Source organism: Populus nigra, chromosome 11 (genome assembly GCF_951802175.1).
Source record: "Populus nigra chromosome 11, ddPopNigr1.1, whole genome shotgun sequence".
NCBI classification, from domain to species: domain Eukaryota; kingdom Viridiplantae; phylum Streptophyta; class Magnoliopsida; order Malpighiales; family Salicaceae; genus Populus; species Populus nigra.
Genome location: NC_084862.1, coordinates 1,229,810 through 1,252,424, shown reverse-complemented (window position 1 = coordinate 1,252,424; position 22,615 = coordinate 1,229,810). Strand labels below are relative to the sequence as shown.

Here is a 22,615-nt window from a genome sequence, read left to right as displayed (position 1 = left end):
CATCTTCTCACGAGCACACCGTTTTGCTTAAAAAAAATCCAAATAAGCCCAAATTCGAGGTGAGGAATGCCACATGCCATGTTCTTGGAGGCTCACACGCATGAACTCTATCAATTAAGGTAGCAGGACCGTCTAGGAAACTGCATGCTTGCTTTCTTTTGTTTTTTTTTTTTTTTTCCTTTCTCAGTTAATCGATCATTAGATTAACTCGCAAGCCAATCCAATTCGAATTTTACTAAATTAATATTCAATACAGTTCAGCAAAAAACTAGAAAGGCTAAGTCATGACACAGACTATAGCGAAAATAAATCTAGACTTGTCAAGTTCTAAAATTGTAGATTAAACTTTTCAGAAATTTTAATTTTTTTTGTGATATTTTTATTAAATATAAATAATAGTTTTATCTCTATAAAAATAAACTAGATATGTTTATTTATATTAATTCTAAAATTTGTTATAAAAAATGATTTATAGTTAAAAATTTTCTAATTAATATAATCCATCTAGCATAAATTAAATAGAAAATAAATAATTATAATTTAAAATTAACTAGAAAAATAATTAAAATATAAAACAATAACTTTTGTATTCATATTAGATGTTTTTTTTTTCAGACTTAGCTTTGCTAATCGAATCTATGCCAGGTTGAATGGCTATGATCATGCATGGAAGTTAAAAGTTCAGTTGTTTTCTTTCTTCAAGAAGGTCATATGCAGGTAGCTTTCCACTAATGTTAACTATTAGCGCTTGAATAGAAATTTAGGTAAAAATTGTATCGGTCACGACCATTTGTATTTCTGAAAATAAACGCTCATATTTTTAGTTTTTTCTTTTCATTTGGGTTTAACAGAGAGAGATTCTAGTGAGCTTGCAAGAGTGATTTAAGAACGAACATTAATTTTGAATCAGCGTCGTTCCTAGTTTCTTGAAACTGCAGCTTTGACATGGAAAAGGACATAATTCTGTATTTTTAAATATCGAAAGATTTCAATCCAATCTTTCGATATTAATAAATTTATGTGATAGTATAAGGTCCTCTTCCATTTTTCACACAATGATCACTCCTGTTGTGATTATGACTGGGAATTTTACACCAAAATGGATTTTCTTTTGGGGTCAAATCCAATTTGAGATTTTCGTTTTTCATGTAGCCTTTTAATCCATTTGAGGATGTGGGGAGAAAGATATTTTAGATTCCAGTTGAATGTCATATCACAAATTGAAATTAAATGAAATTGCCTGTTTATTCCACTAGAAAACTAGAAAATAGCTTTGTTAAATTTACTCACCGAGGAGATGCACTGCGCGCTACCAAAAGAATTGATAAAAACATATGATAACGTTCGATTTCAGCAAATCAGCATCAAAATTTACAATTTGCATAAGCTTGTAAGGATTTACTCCTATAAACTATAAACTAAGTCCCTCGATTTCACCTACTAGATTCATAGCTTCAGTTTGGACCCCAACAACTCAAGTACATGACTTTTCTTAAAGACTCCTCCGACTGTTTTGCCTTCTCTTCCTTGACTATATTTGAGATCATGGCTGAGGATGAAGAAGAAAGCTTTTTGGCCTGAGAGGCTGATCTGACATGGTTCTTGGCATGATGGTGTAGGGATCTCAAGGTGTAGTTCCACCTACAGAACCCTTGATCTTTCAACGCCTCAACACCTCCAATAGCTGCTGCAACCAACCAAGCTTTACTAGCTGAACTCATTTTTTTATGTTACTGTAATATAGAACCAACAAGTTTGTAGTGGGATTTGTAGAGAGTACGATAATACGAGCTATGCTTTGATGAATCCGATGGGAGGATGGGGTTCGGTTATATAGGTGAGAATGCCAAAAGTTTAGGAAAAAACCAGAGGCTAAAGTCTTCCTGCTGGTGGTTTTGGGTGAGGAAACCAGCAAAATCCAATGGTAATTTTTTATGGTGAGATGACTGCATTGTCATTCAACTACCACATGGTGACATTAAGAAAGTGGGGCCAAAATCGGGTTCTTAGGGTGGCTAGATTTTTTTTCCTTTTACTCCACAGCAAGCCAAAAGCTTCTGTGCCTGCCTTGAAATGAGCACACGGTTTTGCTTCGTAAAATAAATAAATCCAAGCCAAGGTATCAGGAGGAGCATAGCTGAAGGGTGAGTCATGCATGCCACAATTTGGTGGCTCTTTCTCATTGAAGTGCATTTGCCACTTGTAAGGAATGCCAGAAAGTGTGGGACTGAGGATAAACAAATGTCAAATTGCATGCTTCTCCTTTTCGTTTTCTTTATATAAAATAAAGCTGATAGCCTCTCTCTCTCTCTCTATTTCTTGAAATTCATCTTTTTTCATATTTTATTTTACGGTAAACAGGTATTCACAGAGCTTTGGTTTGGTGTTATGGAGCTATACGATGACGAAGGAGAAGCGATGTTGTTACTTGCTGCTGTTGTTGCATGATTGCTAATAAGCAAGACAGTTTTCGAAGACAGTTGAAGTAATAGTGAGGACTGTATGTAAACAATTGTGATGGTCTAGAAAACTACATTAAACTATTTCAACAGCACTTCGTTGAGGATTATATATCCTTTTAGTAAAAAAAATAATAATTAATTTTTTCATGAGATTTTTAATATAAAAAATTCTCAGTCATTTATTAAAATATTTATATATACATTTAATTAAATAAATTAATATTTATCTCAAGAGAACCATGTCCTGCAAGCGACTCTGGGTTGACTGTACAGAGGCCACCCCAACCACCCTACCATGGCTCTTGACTGGACAGGACAGGGTGAGTCTCTCTCCCTCTGCCTATAATACTAAGAGGCACAGAAGAGAGAGAGGGAGGATGAGAGATTGAAGGAAGAATTGATTGAGATAGAGGAAAGAAAGAGAAGAAAAATAGAGAGCACAAACAGAGAAAAAGAGAGAGAGAGGGATCGTGGGAGATTGAACGAAAAAAAAAAGGAACAACCAGAATAAAGAAACATAAAAGAAAAGAAAAAAAAAGGAAAGGAGGGAGAACATAAGTGATAGAAGGGAGAAACCAAAGAAAAAAGGAAAGAAAGAGAAGTAAAGGAAAACATGGGAGAACATAGGAGTGGGGAGAGAAAAGAAACAGAAGCAAAACAGACCAGAAAAAGAGAAGCCACAGGGGGACGAAACAAAGACAGAGACCGGAGGAAGACCAATTAAAATAGAAGGAGAGAAGGATAACAGAGGCTTGAGCCTCTACACAGGGAAGAAGAAAAACAATCACCACCACAACAACCACCATCATTTTTTTACTGCCACCTCAAACCACTGCCAACGACAGTGACCACGCTCCTTCACTCCAGGTAATCTTCTCTCCTTCTCTGGTCTGTCTTGCTGGTTTGTTTTATTTGCATGCAGAACATGAGTAATTCATGTTTTGCTGGTCGACCCTTTTCTCTTGAAGACTTCAACCTCTATATATTTCATGGTCTTTGTGATGAGTTTAAAGACTTGGTAACTAGTCTCATGACCAAGGTAGAACCACTGTTATACGCTGACCTTCACAACCATCTTCTTACTCATGACTTTCTGCATAAGACTTCCCTTCAATCCTTGGCTGCAAATCCACCTCTGTTGCCCTCTGTTCATCTTGCCCAGCAACAGCACAACCCCAATTTTAGCCTAATAGAGGTCATTCTTGCGACAACTAGCGCTCCAACAGCAACATGTATAACAACTAACACAAGTCTAATTTTCATGGTTCTCATTCCTCTACTCCCACGGACTAGAAGCATGGTAATTGGCAGCAAACCAAACGGCTTGCTAGTTCTGGACAATGGTCTTCTCACCGGTTATTTGAGCAGAACATCAAGTGTCAGCCATGCTTCTCCTTCGGCCACACAACCCTATAATATGCTCAGTTTCGCAGTAGTGGTCATCAGCCCTCTATCCATCTTGCTGTTAGTACTATTTCTACCTCTACTTGGCTCTCGGAAACTAGTGCAAACCAACACGTTACGCTTGATCTTGCGACTTTGACTGATTCTGCATCCTATCTTGGAAATGATCACATGCATGTTGGTGACGGTAAAGGTCTTTCCATATCATTAGACATACCTTGTTACGTTCCCCTAAACGTGTCTTTACATTATCTAACGTTCTTCATGTTCCTTATATTACCAAACCATTGCTATCTGTTCAAAAATTTTATCGTGATAATAATGTTTATTTTGAATTCCACGCCTCTGTGTTTTATATAAAGGATCTCACCATCAAAGCAATGCTCATTTCCGGTCAGAGCAATGATGATCTATATGTTCTCTCCGAGTCTTCTGCCACCATCATTCCTCAAGCTTATTGGTCTTATTACGTCTCGACGACTACTGATCTATGGTACCGTTGATTAGGTCATCCTACTTCCTATATTTGTAATTTGTTAATAGCCTCACTATTCCCCACCATTGTCTGCCACCATACCACCGCCACCCAGCTTTGCCCCTATGTCACAATCTGCATGTTTCTCTAATGATCATTATGCAGGAACAGGTTCACCTCCTTCAGAGTTGTATATTTCCATATCTGTCACTACAGCCAACTTTGATTCTGCAGTAGATTCTCCTACACCAGTTGTTGCGAGCTCCAATCCTTTAATAGATTCTCTTGCAAGTCTACAACTCTTCGTTGATCTCTCATCTTATCCTCTTCAGCAGCTCTCTAATTTAGATTCTTCTGAAAATCGGTTTGCTGCTTGTCAACATCCAATGGTTCTTCGCCCTTAGCTGCTAAAGACTGCCCTCCTAACAGAGTTTGCAACCACCTCTGTTGCTCCTAATTTTCGGGTAATATCTTCTTTTGCTTGTGAACCCCTTGCATTCTCTGATACTGACAAGTATGAGGCGTGATATGGTGCTATGTGAAATGAAATTCAGGTCATATGCTCTAATAAAACCTGGTCCTTAGTTCCTTTTCATCCCTTAATGAATGTTGTTGGTTGCCGATGGGTGTACAGGATAAAACGTCGTGTGGATAGCAGTGTTAAGCGGTATAATGCACATTTGGTTGTTAGATGCTTTACTCAATAAGAAGTCATTGATTGTTCTGAAACTTTCAGTCCAGTTGTTAAGCAAACGACAGTCAAATTAGTCTTCTCCATTGCAATCTACATGAAACAGCCTCCAGATTTTGTTAACTCTGCTTTTCCCTTTCATGTGTGTTGGTTGCATAAGTCTTTATATGGTTTAAAACAGGCTCCACGGGCATGGTGCGCTCATTTGAGTGATTTTCTTATTTATATTGTCTTTTATGCTTCCAAAGTTGACACTTCCTTATTTATGTTGTCTAGTGGTACTGATATCTTCTATCTTCTGGTTTATATTAATGACATTCTGCTTATGAATAACAACTTAACTATGCTTCACCATCTAATACAGTTACTGAGTTCAGAGTTCAAGCTTCATGACTTAGGCGTCGTTCACTATTTTTTGGCATTAAGGTTTAGTCCACTACTATGGGTCTGATGTTATGCCAGCATAAGTATATTCTTAACATTCTCACTCGAGTAGGTATGACTTCTTGCAAACCGATTAATACTCTTATCTCTACTTCCAAAGTCACCATACTGTCAAATCCCTTGTTTTCTAACCCTACACGGTTGTGTCAAATTATGAGTGCTCTTTAATATCTCATATTTACGAGACCAGATGCATGTTTTGCTGTTAATATAGTCTGTTATTTTATGCATGCTCCTACAGATTCTCGTTGGGGTGCCGTTAAATGTATTCTGCGTTATCTATGAGGTATAGCCACCTATGACTTACATATCACTCGCGGTTCCTCCTTTGATCTACATGTTTTTACAGATGTAGATTGGGCATGTAGTATTGATGATCGCAAGTCTATGAGTGGTTATCTTATCTTTTTTAGTCAGACGCCGGTTTCATGAAAATCAAGCAAGCAACGCATAGGTGATCGCTCCTCAACCAAGGCTAAGTATAAAGCCTTGGTAGATGACACTGCTGTGGTTATCTGATTTCAATATCTATTGAGAGATCTACAAATTCTTTTTAACCCTGCTTCTACTATTTAGTGTGATAATTTAGGTGCTACTTATTTATTTGTAAATCATATCTTTCATGCTCACATTAAACATGTTAATGTTAAATAAATCATATCTTTCATGCTCACATTAAACATGTTAATGTTGACTATTATTTTGTAGGAGACAGGGTTGTAAAAAAAAAGATTTAGATTCATTTTATTCCTTCTCATGATCCCACTACTCTATCATGTCATCATTCTCCTTTAATTTGATAATCATATTCTTATATTGTAATCTTCATTACTATTACATAAAAGATCAAATCTTCTAATTATTCTCACTTTTTTTATAAATATCAAAAGATTTCAATTCAATCTCACTTATTAATAAATTTATGTGATAGTACAAGGTCCTCTTCCATTTTTCACACAATGATCACTCACTCCTGTTGTGACACCAAAAGGGTTTTCTTTTGGGTCAAATCCAATTTTAGATTTTCGTTTGACATGTAGCTTTTTTATCCATTTGATGAAGTGGGGAGAAAGAGATTCAAGCCCCAGTTGAATGTCATATCTCAAATTGAAATTAAACGAAATTGCCTGTTTATTCCACTAGAAAACTAGAAAAGAGCTTTGTTAAATTTACTCACTGAGGAGATGCACTGCGCGCTATCAAAAGAATTGATAAAAACATATGATAATGTTCGATTTCAGCAAATATGATAATGTTCGATTTCAGCAAATCAGCATCAAAATTTACAATTTGCATAAGCTTGTAAGGATTTACTCCTATAAACTATAAACTAAGTCCCTCGATTTCATCTACTAGATGCATGGCTTCAGTTTGGACCCCAACAACTCAAGTACATGACTTTTCTTAAAGACTCCTCCGACTGTGTTGCCTTCTCTTCCTTGACTATATTTGAGATCATGGCTGAGGATGAAGAAGAAAGCTTCTTGGCCTGAGAGGCTGATCTGACATGGTTCTTGGCATGATGGTGTAGGGATCTCAATGTGTAATTCCACCTACAGAACCCTTGATCTTTCAACGCCTCAACACCTCCGATAGCAGCGGCTACCAACCAAGCTTTACTCGCTGAACTCATTTTTTATGTTACTGTAATATAGAACCAACAAGTTTGTATTGGGATTTGTAGAGAGTAAGATAACACGAGCTATGCTTTGATGAATCCCATGGAAGGATGGGGTTTGGTTATATAGGTGAGAAAGCCAAAAGTTTAGGAAAAAACCTGAGGCTAAAGGATTCCTGCTGGTGGTTTTGGGTGCGGAAACCAGCAAAAGCCAATGGTAATTTTTTACGGTGAGATGACTGTATTGACATTCAACTACCACATGGGGACAATAAGAAAGTGGGGACAAAATCGGGTTATTGGGATGGCTAGATTTTTTTCACTTTTGCTCGACAACAAACCAAAAGCTTCTCTGCCTGCCTTGAAATGAGCACACGGTTTTGCTTCGTAAAATAAATAAATCCAAGCCAAAGTATCAGGAGGAGGAGCATTGCTGAAGGGTGGTGAGTCATGCATTTGCCACTTGTAAGGAATGTAAGAAAGAGTGGGAATGAGGATAAACAAATGTCAAATTGCATGCTTCTCCTTTTCTTCTTCTTTATATAAAATAAATTTGATAGCCTCTCTCTCTCTCTCTCTCTCTCTCTCTCGATTTCTTGGAATTCATCTTTTTCATACTTTATTTTACGGTAAACATGTATTCACATAAAGCTTGAATCAATCCCTTCTCAGCAACTTACAATATTGAGCAAGTTACTTACATCCAGACATGAAGATTTATAAAAATCCTACTCGCCATCAACTTACACAGGAAGGTTTATAAAAGATTTGGGAAAAGAAAATACGTAAGCACCAATTAGCACATTATTTTATATTTGATGTTGTGGTAAAATCATATTTTTAATTTTTTAAAATTTTAAATTATTTTTTTTATTTTTTATGTGTTAATGTAAAAATTAAATTTTAAAAAAATATTATTAAAACAATCTCTAAAAAGAAAAATTCCAAATTGGAATCCTCTATCTATAAAAATTATCCAATTATGATAAAAAATTTATTATTTTAAGTCAAATGGATCCTCAACTTTATGAATCATGATTTGTGTACCAACATAGATGTGCACAATTTTCTTTTTATATTTGATATGAAATAGTTTTTCCAGGTTATTTTTTGTATTAATCTTACTTGTATATATGATTTTAGAAGCGATATCCTGTAAACATATGATACATTAAAAAAAATAAAACTCAGAATGCTAACTTTTGAATAAAAATAAATAAATCATGCACAAATGTTAAAACGAGGGTTAATTAGGTGAGTACAATTTCAAGCTAACAGTGACGAAGTTGTAGAAACCACTTGCAGAAGAATTAGCTTCTTTTTAGGTTGAGTTGGACTAAAACCTGCTTGAGAAAGTATTGGGATGGATGATAACCTTCAAAACAAGTCTTTTGATGCAAATGATAGATACTTCAATGCTTAAATCAATTTAAGTAGGAGAGAAAGAGCCTTGAATAACCATGTATATGTGTGGGTGTTAGAATAGTAGCAAGGTTAAGGAGGATATGATGGCGAAGAAGATGAAGAAATTATCCCTTACTTCAAGATTTAAGTCTATAAATGTCCTTTGCTCTAAGACATTCTGCCCACCATTCAAGGTAAGCCTCTAAAATCCTATCGAAGCCCTATTATCCATGCATAGAAATGGTTAATCGCTTTACTTGAAGTTAGAAGTGGTCACACTGATAGTCAGGTTGGAATTTGGAAGACTACAGATCTGCAGAAAAATTGTTGAAATTCCAGTTTGAATTCTAACCATGACGTTATGCATCAAACCATTATCTATCAAGGAAAGGCTCAATCCATGCTCAAAATTAAGCAGGATGTTTGAACATCATTTAGCCCATGTCGCAGAAACCATGAAAATTTGGTGGCAACAACATCTCACAACGAAATGATCAAAGAACAAGTAAGATTTTTTAGATTGCATGGGACATCAATTAAAAAGGGATAGGAAAAGATTGGAAGATGGTGACAACATTTTTGTTCCATAAAATTTTCGTGTTGCATATATCAATGGTGTAATTACAAGCTGATCATGAGAGGGCAGTCAGACTAGCTACAGTTCACATCAGGCTTGCATCAATCACTAATCAAGCCCCGCAAATTTTCTCCCACAAACCATAATCATGGCTTTGACTATGTTCTTCTCAATGGACCAGCTTCAGCCTGCATAAGGCATCAGATTCTCATGGCAAACTTCTCAACTCATTTAATTTGGACCCCAACAACTCAAGTACATGACTTTCCTCATAGACTCCTCGGATTGGCTTGATTCCCTCAATTTACTCGAAACCATAGCAAAAGATGAAGAAAAAGCTTCCTGGCCTGAGAGATTGACCTCATATTATTCTTTGCATGTTTGTGTAATGATCTCATGGTGTAGGTCCATCTGCAAAAACCCTGGTCCTTCAATGCCTCTACAGCTCCAAATGAGGATCAAAATTTACAATTTGCATAAGCTTGCAAGGATTCAATTACTCCTATAAACTAAGTCCCTCGATTTCATCTACTAGATTCATAGCTTCAGTTTGGACCCCAACAACTCAAGTACATGACTTTTCTTAAAGACTCCTCCGACTGTTTTGCCTTCTCTTCCTTGACTATATTTGAGATCATGGCTGAGGATGAAGAAGAAAGCTTCTTGGCCTGAGAGGCTGATCTGACATGGTTCTTGGCATGGTGGTGTAGGGATCTCAATGTGTAGTTCCACCTACAGAACCCTTGATCTTTCAACGCCTCAACACCTCCGATAGCAGCGGCTACCAACCAAGCCTTACTCGCTGAACTCATTTTTTATGTACTGTAATATAGAACCAACAAGTTTGTAGTGGGATTTGTAGAGAGTAAGATAACACGAGCTATGCTTTGATGAATCCAATGGAAGGATGGGTTTGGTTATATAGGTGAGAAAGCCAAAAGTTTAGGAAAAAACCTGAGGCTAAAGGATTCCTGCTGGTGGTTTTGGGTGCGGAAACCAGCAAAAGCCAACGGTAATTTTTTACGGTGAGATGACTGTATTGACATTCAACTACCACATGGCGACAATAAGAAAGTGGGGACAAAATCGGGTTCTTGGGATGGCTAGATTTTTCATCCTTTTGCTCGACAACAAGCCAAAAGCTTCTCTGCCTGCCTCGAAACGTAAAATAAATAAATCCAAGCCAAGGTATCAGGAGGAGCATAGCTGAACGGTGAGTCATGCATGCCACAATTTGGTGGCACTTTCTCATTGAAGTGCATTTGCCACTTGTAAGGAATGGAAGAAAGTGTGGGACTGAGGATAAACAAATGTCAAATTGCATGCTTCTCCTTTTCTTCTTCTATATAATAAATAAATTTGATAGCATCTCTCTCTCTCGATTTCTTGGAATTCAACTTTTTTCATATTTTATTTTACGGTAAACATGTATTCACATAAAGCTTGAACCTATCCCTTTTCAGGAACTTACAAAATTGAGCAAATTACTTCAACTCACACAGGAAGGTTTATAAAACATTTGGGAAAAGAAAATACGTAAGCATCAATTAGCACATTATTTTATATTTGATATTTCAGTTTAGATTGTTTAAAAAATATATTTAGATTGTGTTTAATGTTTTGTTAGTGGTTTTTATTAAATATTTTTTTGTTTGAAAATATATTAAAATAATATTTTTTTTATTTTAAAAAATTCATTTTTAAAATCATAAAATACATAAAAAAAACTTAATTTAAGAAAAAATTTTAAAAAAATCATTTTAAAAAAAAAACATCGCTACACGTCTTTTTTTGAGTGAAGTACCATCCAAGCATATCTAAGGCCCATCTACACATCCAAGTGCATCCCTGGCCTTTCTGGTTTTCTATTTGGGGATCCAATTGAGAAAATGGAAGTTGGTGGTTGGTATATCCATTGCTCTTAAGAGTTCTGCCCACTATTCAAAGTAAGCCTCTAAAATCCTATCGAAGCCCTATTATCCATGCATAGAAAGAGTTAAATCGCTTTTACTTGAAGTGAGAAGTGGTCAAACTGGTAGTCAGGTTGGAATTTGGAAGACAGATCTCCAGAAAAATTGTTCAAATTCCAGTTTGAATTCTAAATTGAAAATGCACATGTATCCAATCTTGTTGCTTGACGTTAAGCATCAAACCATGATCTATCAAGGAAAGGCTTAATCCATGCTCAAAATTAAGGCCATGTTTGAATGTCATTTAGGCCATGTCACAGAAACCATGAAAATTTGGTGACATTTAAGCAATGGTGTAATTACAAGCTGATCATGAGATGGCAGTCTTCCTAGCTACAGTTCATACCAGGCTTGCATCAATCACTCATCAAGTCCCACAAATTTTCTCTCACAAACCATAATCATGGCTTTGGCTTTGTTCTTCTCAATGGACCAGCTTCAGCCTGCATAAGGCATCAGATTCTCATGGCAAACTTCTCAACTCATTTAATTTTAACCCCAACAACTCAAGTACATGACTTTCCTCAGAGACTCCTCGGATTGGCTTGATTCCCTCAATTCACCCGAAACCATAGCAAAAGATGAAGACGAAAGCTTCTTGGCCTGACAGATTGACCTCATATTATTCTTGGCATGTTTGTGTAATGATCTCATGGTGTAGGTCCATCTGCAAAAACCCTGGTCCTTCAATGCCTCTACAGCTCCAATGCTAGCTCCCAAAATCCAAGCCTTTCTTGCTGTACTCATTTTTTTTTCTTTAACCCTTAAAGTTTCCCTTTTCTTTTGCAAGTAGATGACTACAGATTACTGATGATCTTAATGAAGCTAATGGATTCTAAGGGGCCTTTATTTATAGAGGGGATGGTGATGGCTGAAAGTAAGTAGTAGAAAGCCAGAAACCATTAGCTATAAGCTAAGGCCACTGGTTTTGGCCCCTTGTAAGGCAAATGGCATTTTGTTTCCTAGAATTACTTTCCTGACCATGCATAACCACTTGTCATATTAATAACAGAAGGACAAATAACCATGTAGATGGTGACTAGCAAGATATTTGTTTTTTTTAGTTTCAAGTTTGAGTCATATGATTATTTATAGGATAGTTATTAGAGATTTATATGGTCATTAATTTTAGAATTTATAAAATTAGTCAAAATTTATATAAACTGCCCAGACAAACTAAAAAAAAAATAATAATAATAATAGAAGGATAAATATGGGTTTTGGTCACATCTTGACGGTGAAAATGTGACAAGATAATGCAGCCACTAGACTAGAGCAGGTAATAATGGCCACGCAGTTTTCTTGTGAAACTGCCTGGTACTCTGTCAGATGAGGCCACCGGCAACAAATGATGGCACCCACTCTGGTCTGGTCATGTGTGGGATTTGACTTCAGAGGACAGGCCGACAAGTCGTGGAGACAAACAAACTTCAAGGGTAAAATTGCTAAATTGTTTCTTTAGAGACTCAACTGTTGTGAATACAATTGTGGGTTGGGGATTCATGGTAACTTGTATCAGTGTATGAGTGGATTCATAATGTACTAGACAATTGTATTTAACTCACTCTTTATTTGCAAGTAAATTCGGTAATCTGTGAGTTGAATTGGTAAAACCCGTTAAATATACAGGTTTATCCTTAAATTGATACAAATAAAACTGTGATGAGATCTGATTTTATTTTATTTATTTTATTAAAATAATATTATTTTATTTTTTTCTACAAATATCTTGAAAATAAGTTGTTTTATAATTTCAGGATGATATTTATGTATTGTTTCTGTGGTCTGTTTAAGGAATCGTAATAATGAGCTCATTAAAGTTTTATTTGAAAATATAGTTGGGATTGTTTTTTAAAATGATTTTCTTATTAAAATATATTAAAATGTTATTTTTGAGATAAACGCATCAAAACAATTCAAAATATAAAAAAATTAAATTTTAACAAAAAAAATTGAATTTTTTGAGAACACAGTGCAAACCTCGTTCCCAAGTGTCCTCTGATTGTGCCATTTTCGAGATTTGGAGATTTATGTAATGCTTTTTTTAATATTGTAATAGTTTTTTTAAAAATATTTTTTTAAAATTATTTTTGATATTAATATATCAAAATAATATGAAAATATTAAAAAATATTAATTTGAATTAAAAAAATAAATAAAAATTATTTTTTAAAAAAATACTTTTAAAACATAAAAACAAACCAACTAAAATTATTAATCCTAATTTTGCTTGGTTTACAAAAATTGCTTCTATTGATAAAACCCTCTTGACAGAGCACCATGTTTTGGCTAGCTGCAGGATCAAATCGCCTGATTCTTCTATCAGGCCAAACGTGAAGGTCATCAACCACAGGAGTTAAACCTGACGTTTAGATCCAACAAGCACGAGTCTAAGCTCCGCAAGCAGGAATTGTCTTGGAGCCGTTCAAGGGCTCAAAGACCAGAACTCTAAAGGGATGATGAAGCATCATCAGGCAAGAGCAGCAAGACCAGAATCCGAAAATTCCACTCAGTTTAGATGGGTTTCTGGTGCCATTGAGCCCATGAAGATGGGTGGTGTTAGTGAGATGCTCAGGGTAAGGGAAGCCGAAAAGGCTGAGAATGCCATGCATCTCATTTGTTGGGGACCTCGTTAATATATATAATCAGTATGTTGTGTACTCGTTCTGTAAATTTCTCTTATTTCAACGTAGAAATTACTAGCATCAAGTGTATTAGTCTCTTCGGGCTCAATCGGTTCGAAAGGATTTTAGTGGACATACTATCAAGAATTTAAATCCTTTAGACACTACAAGTCTAACTTGAAAAGCATGTGTTTTGGACTTGATGGCCGATTTGGACTTCTAAAAGTATAAATCGATGGTCTATTTTCTAGATAAGCACCTGAAAAAGTGTATTTGACAGTGTGATTGTGGATGCTTTTCAAATAACTTTTCGTGTCAAAATGTATATCAATGATGTTTTTTTATTTTTTAAAAATTATTTTTGACACCAGCATATCAAAACGATTCAAAACATACAAACTATATTAAATTTTAATAAAAAAAAATTCAAAATTTTTAAAAACATAGCTATAGCCATGTTTCCAAACGTTCCCTACTAATATATCCAAACTCGAGTGCTTAAGTGTATATGAACATGAGCACTATTTGAATTTTAAATAAGCTTAAGTGTATATGAACATGAGCTCTATTTGAATTTTAAATAAGCAGGTGAGGTTTGCGGCCTATTATATAGTTTTGAGCTCCAAACTTTCTCTAACCTAATTTTAAACATTGGCACATGACCTATTTTTAGATGTTATAAACCTCAGGCCCATCGCATCTTGATTTGCCTATATATTAGTTAATTGGCCTGTTTTCAGCTGTGGATTATACAATTTGTTTTTAAATAAAAAGAAAATATTAAGAGGTGAAGAATTTTTATAATTGTATTATTAAACCTGATTTAATAGGTTAATTTTGAAATCTCGTAACCTAATTTTTTTTCTAACTCAAATTTCAAACTAAATTGCTTAGGAGTTAGCTCGAATTAAATTGATTGATTTCATTGATCAAAATGCAATTTTGATGATTGGTAAGAACATAACTTAGCTTTTAACAAAACTTCAAGATGATAACTTTTTTCATTAAAACTATTGAAACATCAATAGATTAGATCGATCTCAATTTGCAAATAAATTATGTCACATACCCATTGAGTTTAATAACTTTTTTTATAAAATAGTTTTTTTAATTATATAATAAAAATATATGGTCACAAAATTAAGCATCAACATAATGGTAACCTTAAATAAAGAAAGCAAAAAAAAAAATCTATTTCCTAACCAATCAATATTGAAGGATAAAGTTAAAAAAACTATTAAAAACAATTAATGGACCAAAACCAAAAAAAATATATCCGATCAGTGGGTGAACTCATCAAATCTATGAATTAGGTAACTTTGGATTAGCATGTCAAACCTGTGAACCAGGTTATGAACTCCATTGGAATTATAATTTTTTTTCTAAAACTATTTTTTATTTAACTCCATAATAATAAAAAAAATATAATCACAAAATAAAACATCAACTGAATAATAAGATGTTGAAAAAATTAATCAACAAATGAAAATTAAAATATTTAACATCACAACACGAGTAATTTACCTTATCGTGTTTAATGAATTTCTCTATCAAAATAAACTTGTAATAAAAAGACACATAAAATTTATAATAGAAACAAAAAAAAACACATAAAAGTTTTTGAATAAAAAAAATACAGACTTCACATATTAAAAATCTTGTAAAAAATCAAAATTAAAAAAATTATCTATATAAAATGAAGAAAAAAGTAACAGATAAATCATATCTACCTTTTTAAAAACTAAACACACTCAATATTATTAAAAACTAGTCACAAACTAATATAAAACATAAACCCAAATTTATTTTTTAAAAATTCAAGTATTGAGTTGATCGTAGGTCAAGCCTAGTGTTTCACCCAAGCAACAAACTACACACGAGCCAGCAAGGCTAGGCCAACCATGAGGGCCTATATTTTTTTAAGTTCATTATTTGCACCATGCATCAGAAAAAAAAAATTTAATGTGTCGCCTACATTAGTAGATAACACATGTTCTCTTTATCCCTAGAATCTGGTTATTATAGTGGTTGGAAAAACAATGTTTTTTATTTTTTTAATCTAAAAATTTATTTTCAATCCATTTTTTGCCCAAAAAACCAAGAAAACACTCTAGAAAACTTGTTAAATCAATACATGGCATGAAAAACATAAAGAATTGTCTTAAAACCCAAAATCCACCTGAAACAAAAAAAAAATCAAGCTCAAATTTGATTTTTAGATGTTTATAAGGTAGAAAAACACTTGATGTTAATTTCCCTTATCATAGGAAACCATTTAACATAAAAAACAACTGTTTTGATAGCCGCATTCCTCACAAACATGCATTTTTTTTCTCTAAACGGTAATTAAATGATCTCCTCTCTCCCCTCCAACTAACAAAAGACTAAAAAATAAGTAAAAGAAAATTCAATATTAAAATTAAATCTTGTAAAATTTAAAAGACTAGTCATCTAATAGCTAAAAATGACAAGGAAATCAAATAAATTAGTGACATAAATTTTCAGTCCGCTACTTATATTATTTGTTTGTCTCATTTCAGTCTCTTCTCTTTTAATTCAACAATACTTTCAAAAAAAAACAAAAACAAAAATTTCAAGATGAAATTTAAAATTTTAAATAAGTACACTATTTTAATTATTATAATTCACAGACATGAGAGGATGAATGATATTTTTATGAACAGTGGATTTAGCTTTATGTCTTATGATAGTAAATATTAGTATGTTACTTAACGATGAACCTTCTAATAAATTATAGAAACACAGGATTATGAATGTGTTCATACATGCTGTCTAATCCTCAGAGGTACAGTGCTTTCTTCTGTGTCGATTTCTTAACCTTTCACACATGTTCTTAACATGTTCCATATATCAAGTGTCTTCATTAGATGAAAGGGCTATTTGTGTGATCCATGATAGTTTGATGCCTTTCTTTACTAGAGAAAATATGTCCTTGAACTTCAATTTTATTTATCTTCCAATTGTTGATTTCGATTGATGTTTTGAATGTATCACAGGCACATCTATCTCCAAATCCTGTGGCCTTAATTCCCATCATGATCAAGGGAAAGCATATCTTATAATCAATTTTCATGAAGTCTCTGTCCTGCTTTTTTAGGTACCACCATGCATTAGCAATTTTAAGAGTTTCAGGCCATTTTCTGTGTTCAAGGATCTGATCATTACTTGCCATTTTCTCACTTTAAAGTTCCCATGATGATGAACAAGAAAAGATATGCATATATGCTAAATACAGTACATATTACATGAACACTCCACTTACATTACAGACTCTGTACACTAAATTCGATGCAATATCCCAGCCTGCTCTCACAATTTGGATTGCATAGCAGTTAATTAGGACCCCAACAACTCAAATACATCACAGTCCGCAGCGATTCCTCTGCCTGTTTACGCTTGTTGTCTTCACTATTTTTAGCAGGATTATTGAAATCCTTGGAACTGAAATTACCTGAAAAACTTGTTTTCTGCTTGGATGAAGCAGAGGTACAAGCAGCATCATTAAGGGGCTTGACACTTGAGTCATTTTTAGAAGCTTTATCTTTAACACTCTGCATCCTTTGGGAACCTGGCTGAAAGAATTCCTTCCCAATGGATCTCAAGCTCATAACTTGTTCTAAGAGAGACTAAACGCTTTCCATTTTTACTGCTTCTGTGTGTGTAGAAAATAGTATTCGTTTCAGGAGTGTTGGAGGAGAGTGGAGTGAGGAGAGATGTAAAGTCTACACCATAAGAGTAAGAACAAAGCTGGAGTAAAGAATCACAAGTAGCTTATCTAGTTATTGACTTTAGTGGGGAACTTGCAATATATAGAGGAAACAAAGGTATTTTGTAATATTTTTTTTTTAGCTCTGTGATTCCTGCTTTGAAAAAGTAAGTGTAGAAAGCAGCTAGCCACTGACCATGATTAAAATATTAATTCACTGAAAGATCTTGTGACTCCACTTGGCTATAAATCTATCCCCTTCCAATTTTGTAGATTTTAATCTATCTCGCATGTCATCATGATTCTTCTTGATGTTTATTGCTACATGTAATGAGAGAACACATTTCAATCTTTAACTAATTTAGGTAGCAGGAAATGTGGAGGTCCTATGTTGTTTTTTAGTGTTATTAAATTTAGTCTTGTTTAATCTAGTGGGTATATTAGATTTTAAATTAAATTAAGTTATAGTTAATTTGATATGATCAGGTTAAAATTTAATTTAATTTTTTAATAAAATCTGAAAAAAAAGCTATTGTATATCGATTTGATTAATACACTTCTTAATTAGTTGGTTTTAATAATTTTATTATTATTATTTATTATTTTGTACAAAAAAATAAAGGTGATAGTCTAGTTTAAACTATTAATCAAAGTTATTAAAATCACGAGTTGACTCTTAAAATCTTACGATTTTACGAGTCAACATGTATATAACGTGTCAAATCGGGTTAAAACTCGAAATCGGTCACACTCGGTAAAATCGGACCAATTTGACGAGTTTGACCAATTTCAAGTTTTAACCCACAAAAGTTAAAAAAATTTACTGTCTCCTTATCCGAGTCCCCTGACACTCTACTACACAGTCCCCACTCCCCATTCTCCCTTTTCCCCGTTGTCTAAATCTCAAATTTTCAATCTTAGCAGACTAACACCAGCATTAGAGGATCTTGGGTATGAGAAAGTCTTATACTGTATTTTAGGCTGGAAAGGCATGATCGGAAGATCAAAACCATGGGAAGACAGAGATAGATGGTGAGAAATCAAATGAGTCAAATAAGGAGATATGAATACTTACATGGAGAGAAAACTGTGTTTTAAACTAACCATTTGTTAACTACAAAGAGAGACGACAAAGACTCAGAGAGAACTTGAAATACATGTCTTACTTGGTGGGATATTTGAACATTATTTCTAAAACTTGTTACTAACATAAAAAAAGGTGAAAAGTGAGGTGGCATGAGATTAAATTGATGTCATTTTATATGTTTTTGTTCTCGTTTTCACAGGTTCACTGTATTGGTCTTTATTAAATTTTTTTTGAAGTTGGTGATATACCTTAGAATATTATATTATCTCACTAGTTGCTTGCAGTGTATTTCAAGACCTGTCTTCTAGAAAATATTCTGAAACTCTATCAATAAAACATAGTTGTTCAATCTTTTTTTTTCTTTTCATATTTTTAAGTTATTTAAACCATATATGAATTTTTATTTGAATAATGTATTTTAAGGTATTTGGATATTTGTATTGTTTATTTCACTTTTATTTTAATTGTGTTATATTATTATTTATTACTTGACTGAAATTATCAATACATAATTAGTTTAAATATTTTTCTTGTAATTTTACTATTTTACAATCTAAATTTATATTGTATATTTTGTGTCGTATTAAAAAAGTATTTTTGACAACCTTGCTCTTGACACATATAATATTGTATGTTTTTACCGTATTTTTAAAAAAGTTATTTTTTAATATTTTAAAATTCTCTTAATATGTTGGAATAAAAAAATAATTTTTTTAAAAATATTTATAAATTAAAAAGTAATCAATATTACAACCACTGACGGTCAGATAATACACTGCGTTCAACGACCATGTTATGAAAATCAATCACATCAATATGTCATGTCCGAAACTATGATTTTGTCTATAAATCATAGGACATAGAGTTGGCAGCAATAATAATACCTGCAAATCTCATGGCCATAGGCGAGGCCAGGATCCTGTGCTACCAGGCAGTGTAATTTAATGAAACAGCCACCACAGCCACATGATGCTTTACCTTGATGTGTCTGAGTCCCCACCGTTACATTTTATAGTGAAATATTCTAAATCCATCACACAGTTGCAGAAATTGTCAACTGAAACTTCAATTTCTCGCATATTATTTATATGTTTGTAGCTATAGCTAGTTTCCATCCATGTCTAGAGAGAGACATGAAATCTCCATCTTAAGATCTTCCCTCATTGTTACTCTTCCCTTTTTTACCAAAGATGTCTCTCATTTATGTTCAGACCATCCATGGCTTTATTTGACGTAGATTTTTACTCGGTAATATATTAACTCGGTAAAACTAAATTACCTTGAAGTTAATATGAAAAATAAGAATAAAATATTATTATTTTAATAAAAACAATAAACTTGAATTAAACTAATAATTTATGGATTAACCGATAAATTAATCACATGCTTCTTTTTTGTTTATTTTTAAATCAACACAGTTAATTAAGAATATTAGTTAAGAATATTTTTAATACCTTGAAGTTAATATGAAAAATAAAAATAAAATATTATTATTTTAATAAAAACAATAAAATTTAATTAATCTAATAATTTATGGATTAATTGATAGATCAATCACATGCTTCTTTTTTGTTTATTTTTAAATCAATACAGTTAATTAAGAATTTTTTTGTTTATTTTTAATTAAGAATATTAGCAGGATACCATGGTTGAAAAAATAATTAGTAAAATAAAATAATTTATACATAACACCATTGAAAAATATAATTTTTATAGCTTGTCGCTACTTGAAATAATGATATACTTTAAAAAATATTAAATGAGCACGAGAGATGTGATAAAAATAAAGAAAAAGACCTCAAAAACATAGTGGAGCTCCGATCACAACATTATAAATATTATTAGAAAGATCTTGATGATACGAATACAACGATACTAAAAAAAATATCAATAATAACTCAATTAAACCACACCTATCATCAAAGTGAGCTACTTTTGGATAATAAATGTAATCCACTTGAATTATATCAGTAACTTTTTTATATATATTGTTAGATTTTTTTCATTAAAATCTTTCTAATATATATTGATAATGTTATAGTTAAAATTTCGGTATATATTCATAATCTTTTTTTTTTCTCTCTTAGTTACTCCTTTCTATGCATTTAATATTTTTTAAGAAATATTACTGTCCTAAACAACACAAATTATAAAAATTACGTTTTTCAATCATGATATTTATAAATGGTACTATTTTGCTTTTGGGGGCTACATTATTTCAAAAAAAAATTTCCGAAAAATTTGGTAAAAACCAAAAATAGGCCTTCTTTTCTGAATCAATTACCGAGTAGAGTCTCACAACTATTCAGTGTTCCTGTCTCTTCAACTGCTGTACTGGACAGTTGTTCGTCTCTTCCTTTGTAATTAGAAATCTGTACGGTAAGATTGTTGCTGAATATGAAAAGATAGCGAGCATGTTACTTCCATGGTCATTGGAGCAGAAGGCATATAACCACGTGAACCAATGGATAGCCTAGACACGTTCAAAGTGACTTGGATAAGATCGACACGTCATCAGGAGAAGCCATGACTGCAAGCTACAATTTGACTGCTTTCCCCCTTTTTGTTTTGTAAATTTTATTTCTTTATTACTATTATTTCCTGTATTACCCGCGGGTTATTTTTCATTTAAAAAAAATTATGAATCAACCACAATGTTAATTGAGTGCAGCACGCACTGCACTGCTGTGATATCATGAAAAGAAATTCAAATTCCATCATTTATGGAATAAGTTACGAGCATCAACATGGTTTTTCATAGGATTGGCTATGATTAATCATATTTCAAATTTCATTCTTGAATTAAATAAAAAAAATAAAATAAAAAGTTTAGTCGTTTCTGTTGAATGAGTTTCCAATTATATTTGAGTTTATTTTAAAAATATATTTGTTGAAAAAATATCAAATTAATATTTTTTAGTGTTATTTAATGATTTTGATATATTGAAATTAAAAATAATATATATATATATATATATTTAATTTATTTTCATCCATAAAGCACTTTTAAAACGTTTATTACACCAAAATACTAAACATACACTAAATTATAATCATTTAATTCAAATTTGATATTTTAAATTTAATGAGCATAACAATCATAGTATTTAAAAATCATGGGATCGTCTCGTTCTTTCTTATGAGTTCCTTAAACATAACTAGGATGACTTGATTTCAACAATTGCGAGGACAAGATTTGAGGGGGAAAAATGTATATCTACATATTGACTTGAAAATACTACTTAATCACAACAAAAACCACTAATCAACTAAATCAATTCCCAACATTTTTTTTTGTTTAGTTAGTCGTAATTTTACCATCACAATTATTTATTATCTCAATTGTATGGCGAAACCATTTTTCCTTTATCTAAATATCTAAATGCAACTAAAATTATATTTATATCAAAATAATAAGTAATTTGATAGTTCGATTGGTAATATTGATGTGATAAAAGAGTCAAATAAAAAATATATATTTAGTTTAAATTATATTATTTATATTTTCAAAACATATGTAAGTCTCATATTGAATCAATATATCAAGTTGATGAGTTTTTTTTAGTGATTTGATTTTAAAAAATATAGCTACTAATGAGATTAGATTATACTATGCTTGCTTGATAGATTAGTGGATGACCAAGGCATTTCAAAGTTAAATTTTGTAGAGGAGGATCCACATGAGAAATATAAGATTTACTAGCTAGAATGAGAATGAGCTCCAGCTCGTTTGGTGAGTTGTTCTCCATTTCACATGACTTGAGTTTAGTGGCCCACACCCACATGGGAGGTTCTTCATTCATTCTTGCCCTACTTGTTTAGTGGCCAAATAATTAAAATGGCAAATTGTAGCCATAGTTATTATAACAAAAGCTAAAATTCATACAAGAATGAACAAAATTGCAGTCTTTTATATCCAATTTGATAACTAATTTGTTTGAGAATAAACAAAATTCAAAATAAAAAATCAAATGTAAAAAACAAAAACTCATATCCAATCTAAAATTCAGGAGAAAAGTTCCTTTTTTTCTTGTATAACTAAAACTGTACACATCAAAATAATAAGTGAGTAATCATGAAGGGTATATCTCAACTAATTAAACTTTAAGTTTATTATCTAGAGGTCACTAAT

The 22,615-nt window shown here is 32.7% G+C and overlaps 4 protein-coding genes across 4 annotated transcripts; all 4 read right to left on the bottom strand.

Moving 5' to 3' along the window:
* Positions 1-1,321: 1,321 nt before the first annotated feature.
* On the bottom strand, positions 1,322-1,881 carry LOC133706194 (uncharacterized). The gene has a single exon (XM_062131671.1). The coding sequence runs from the start codon at positions 1,719-1,721 to the stop codon at positions 1,455-1,457; it is 267 nt and encodes an 88-aa protein (XP_061987655.1). The 5' UTR covers positions 1,722-1,881; the 3' UTR covers positions 1,322-1,454.
* A 4,803-nt stretch (positions 1,882-6,684) lies between these two features.
* On the bottom strand, positions 6,685-7,207 carry LOC133706218 (uncharacterized). The gene has a single exon (XM_062131701.1). It carries the CDS (start codon positions 7,107-7,109, stop codon positions 6,843-6,845), a length of 267 nt encoding a protein of 88 aa, XP_061987685.1. The 5' UTR covers positions 7,110-7,207; the 3' UTR covers positions 6,685-6,842.
* A 1,867-nt stretch (positions 7,208-9,074) lies between these two features.
* Positions 9,075-9,972, bottom strand: LOC133668819 (uncharacterized). The gene has a single exon (XM_062088832.1). The coding sequence runs from the start codon at positions 9,885-9,887 to the stop codon at positions 9,621-9,623; it is 267 nt and encodes an 88-aa protein (XP_061944816.1). The 5' UTR covers positions 9,888-9,972; the 3' UTR covers positions 9,075-9,620.
* A 1,263-nt stretch (positions 9,973-11,235) lies between these two features.
* LOC133706284 (uncharacterized) lies at positions 11,236-11,913 on the bottom strand. Its single transcript, XM_062131781.1, has one exon. The coding sequence runs from the start codon at positions 11,790-11,792 to the stop codon at positions 11,538-11,540; it is 255 nt and encodes an 84-aa protein (XP_061987765.1). The 5' UTR covers positions 11,793-11,913; the 3' UTR covers positions 11,236-11,537.
* Between the last annotated feature and the right edge of the window lie 10,702 nt (positions 11,914-22,615).

Bases quoted from the DNA above. Each gene is read 5' to 3' on its own strand.
- LOC133706194 (XM_062131671.1), bottom strand. From the start codon at position 1,721: ATGAGTTCAGCTAGTAAAGCTTGGTTGGTTGCAGCAGCTATTGGAGGT.
- LOC133706218 (XM_062131701.1), bottom strand. From the start codon at position 7,109: ATGAGTTCAGCGAGTAAAGCTTGGTTGGTAGCCGCTGCTATCGGAGGT.
- LOC133668819 (XM_062088832.1), bottom strand. From the start codon at position 9,887: ATGAGTTCAGCGAGTAAGGCTTGGTTGGTAGCCGCTGCTATCGGAGGT.
- LOC133706284 (XM_062131781.1), bottom strand. From the start codon at position 11,792: ATGAGTACAGCAAGAAAGGCTTGGATTTTGGGAGCTAGCATTGGAGCT.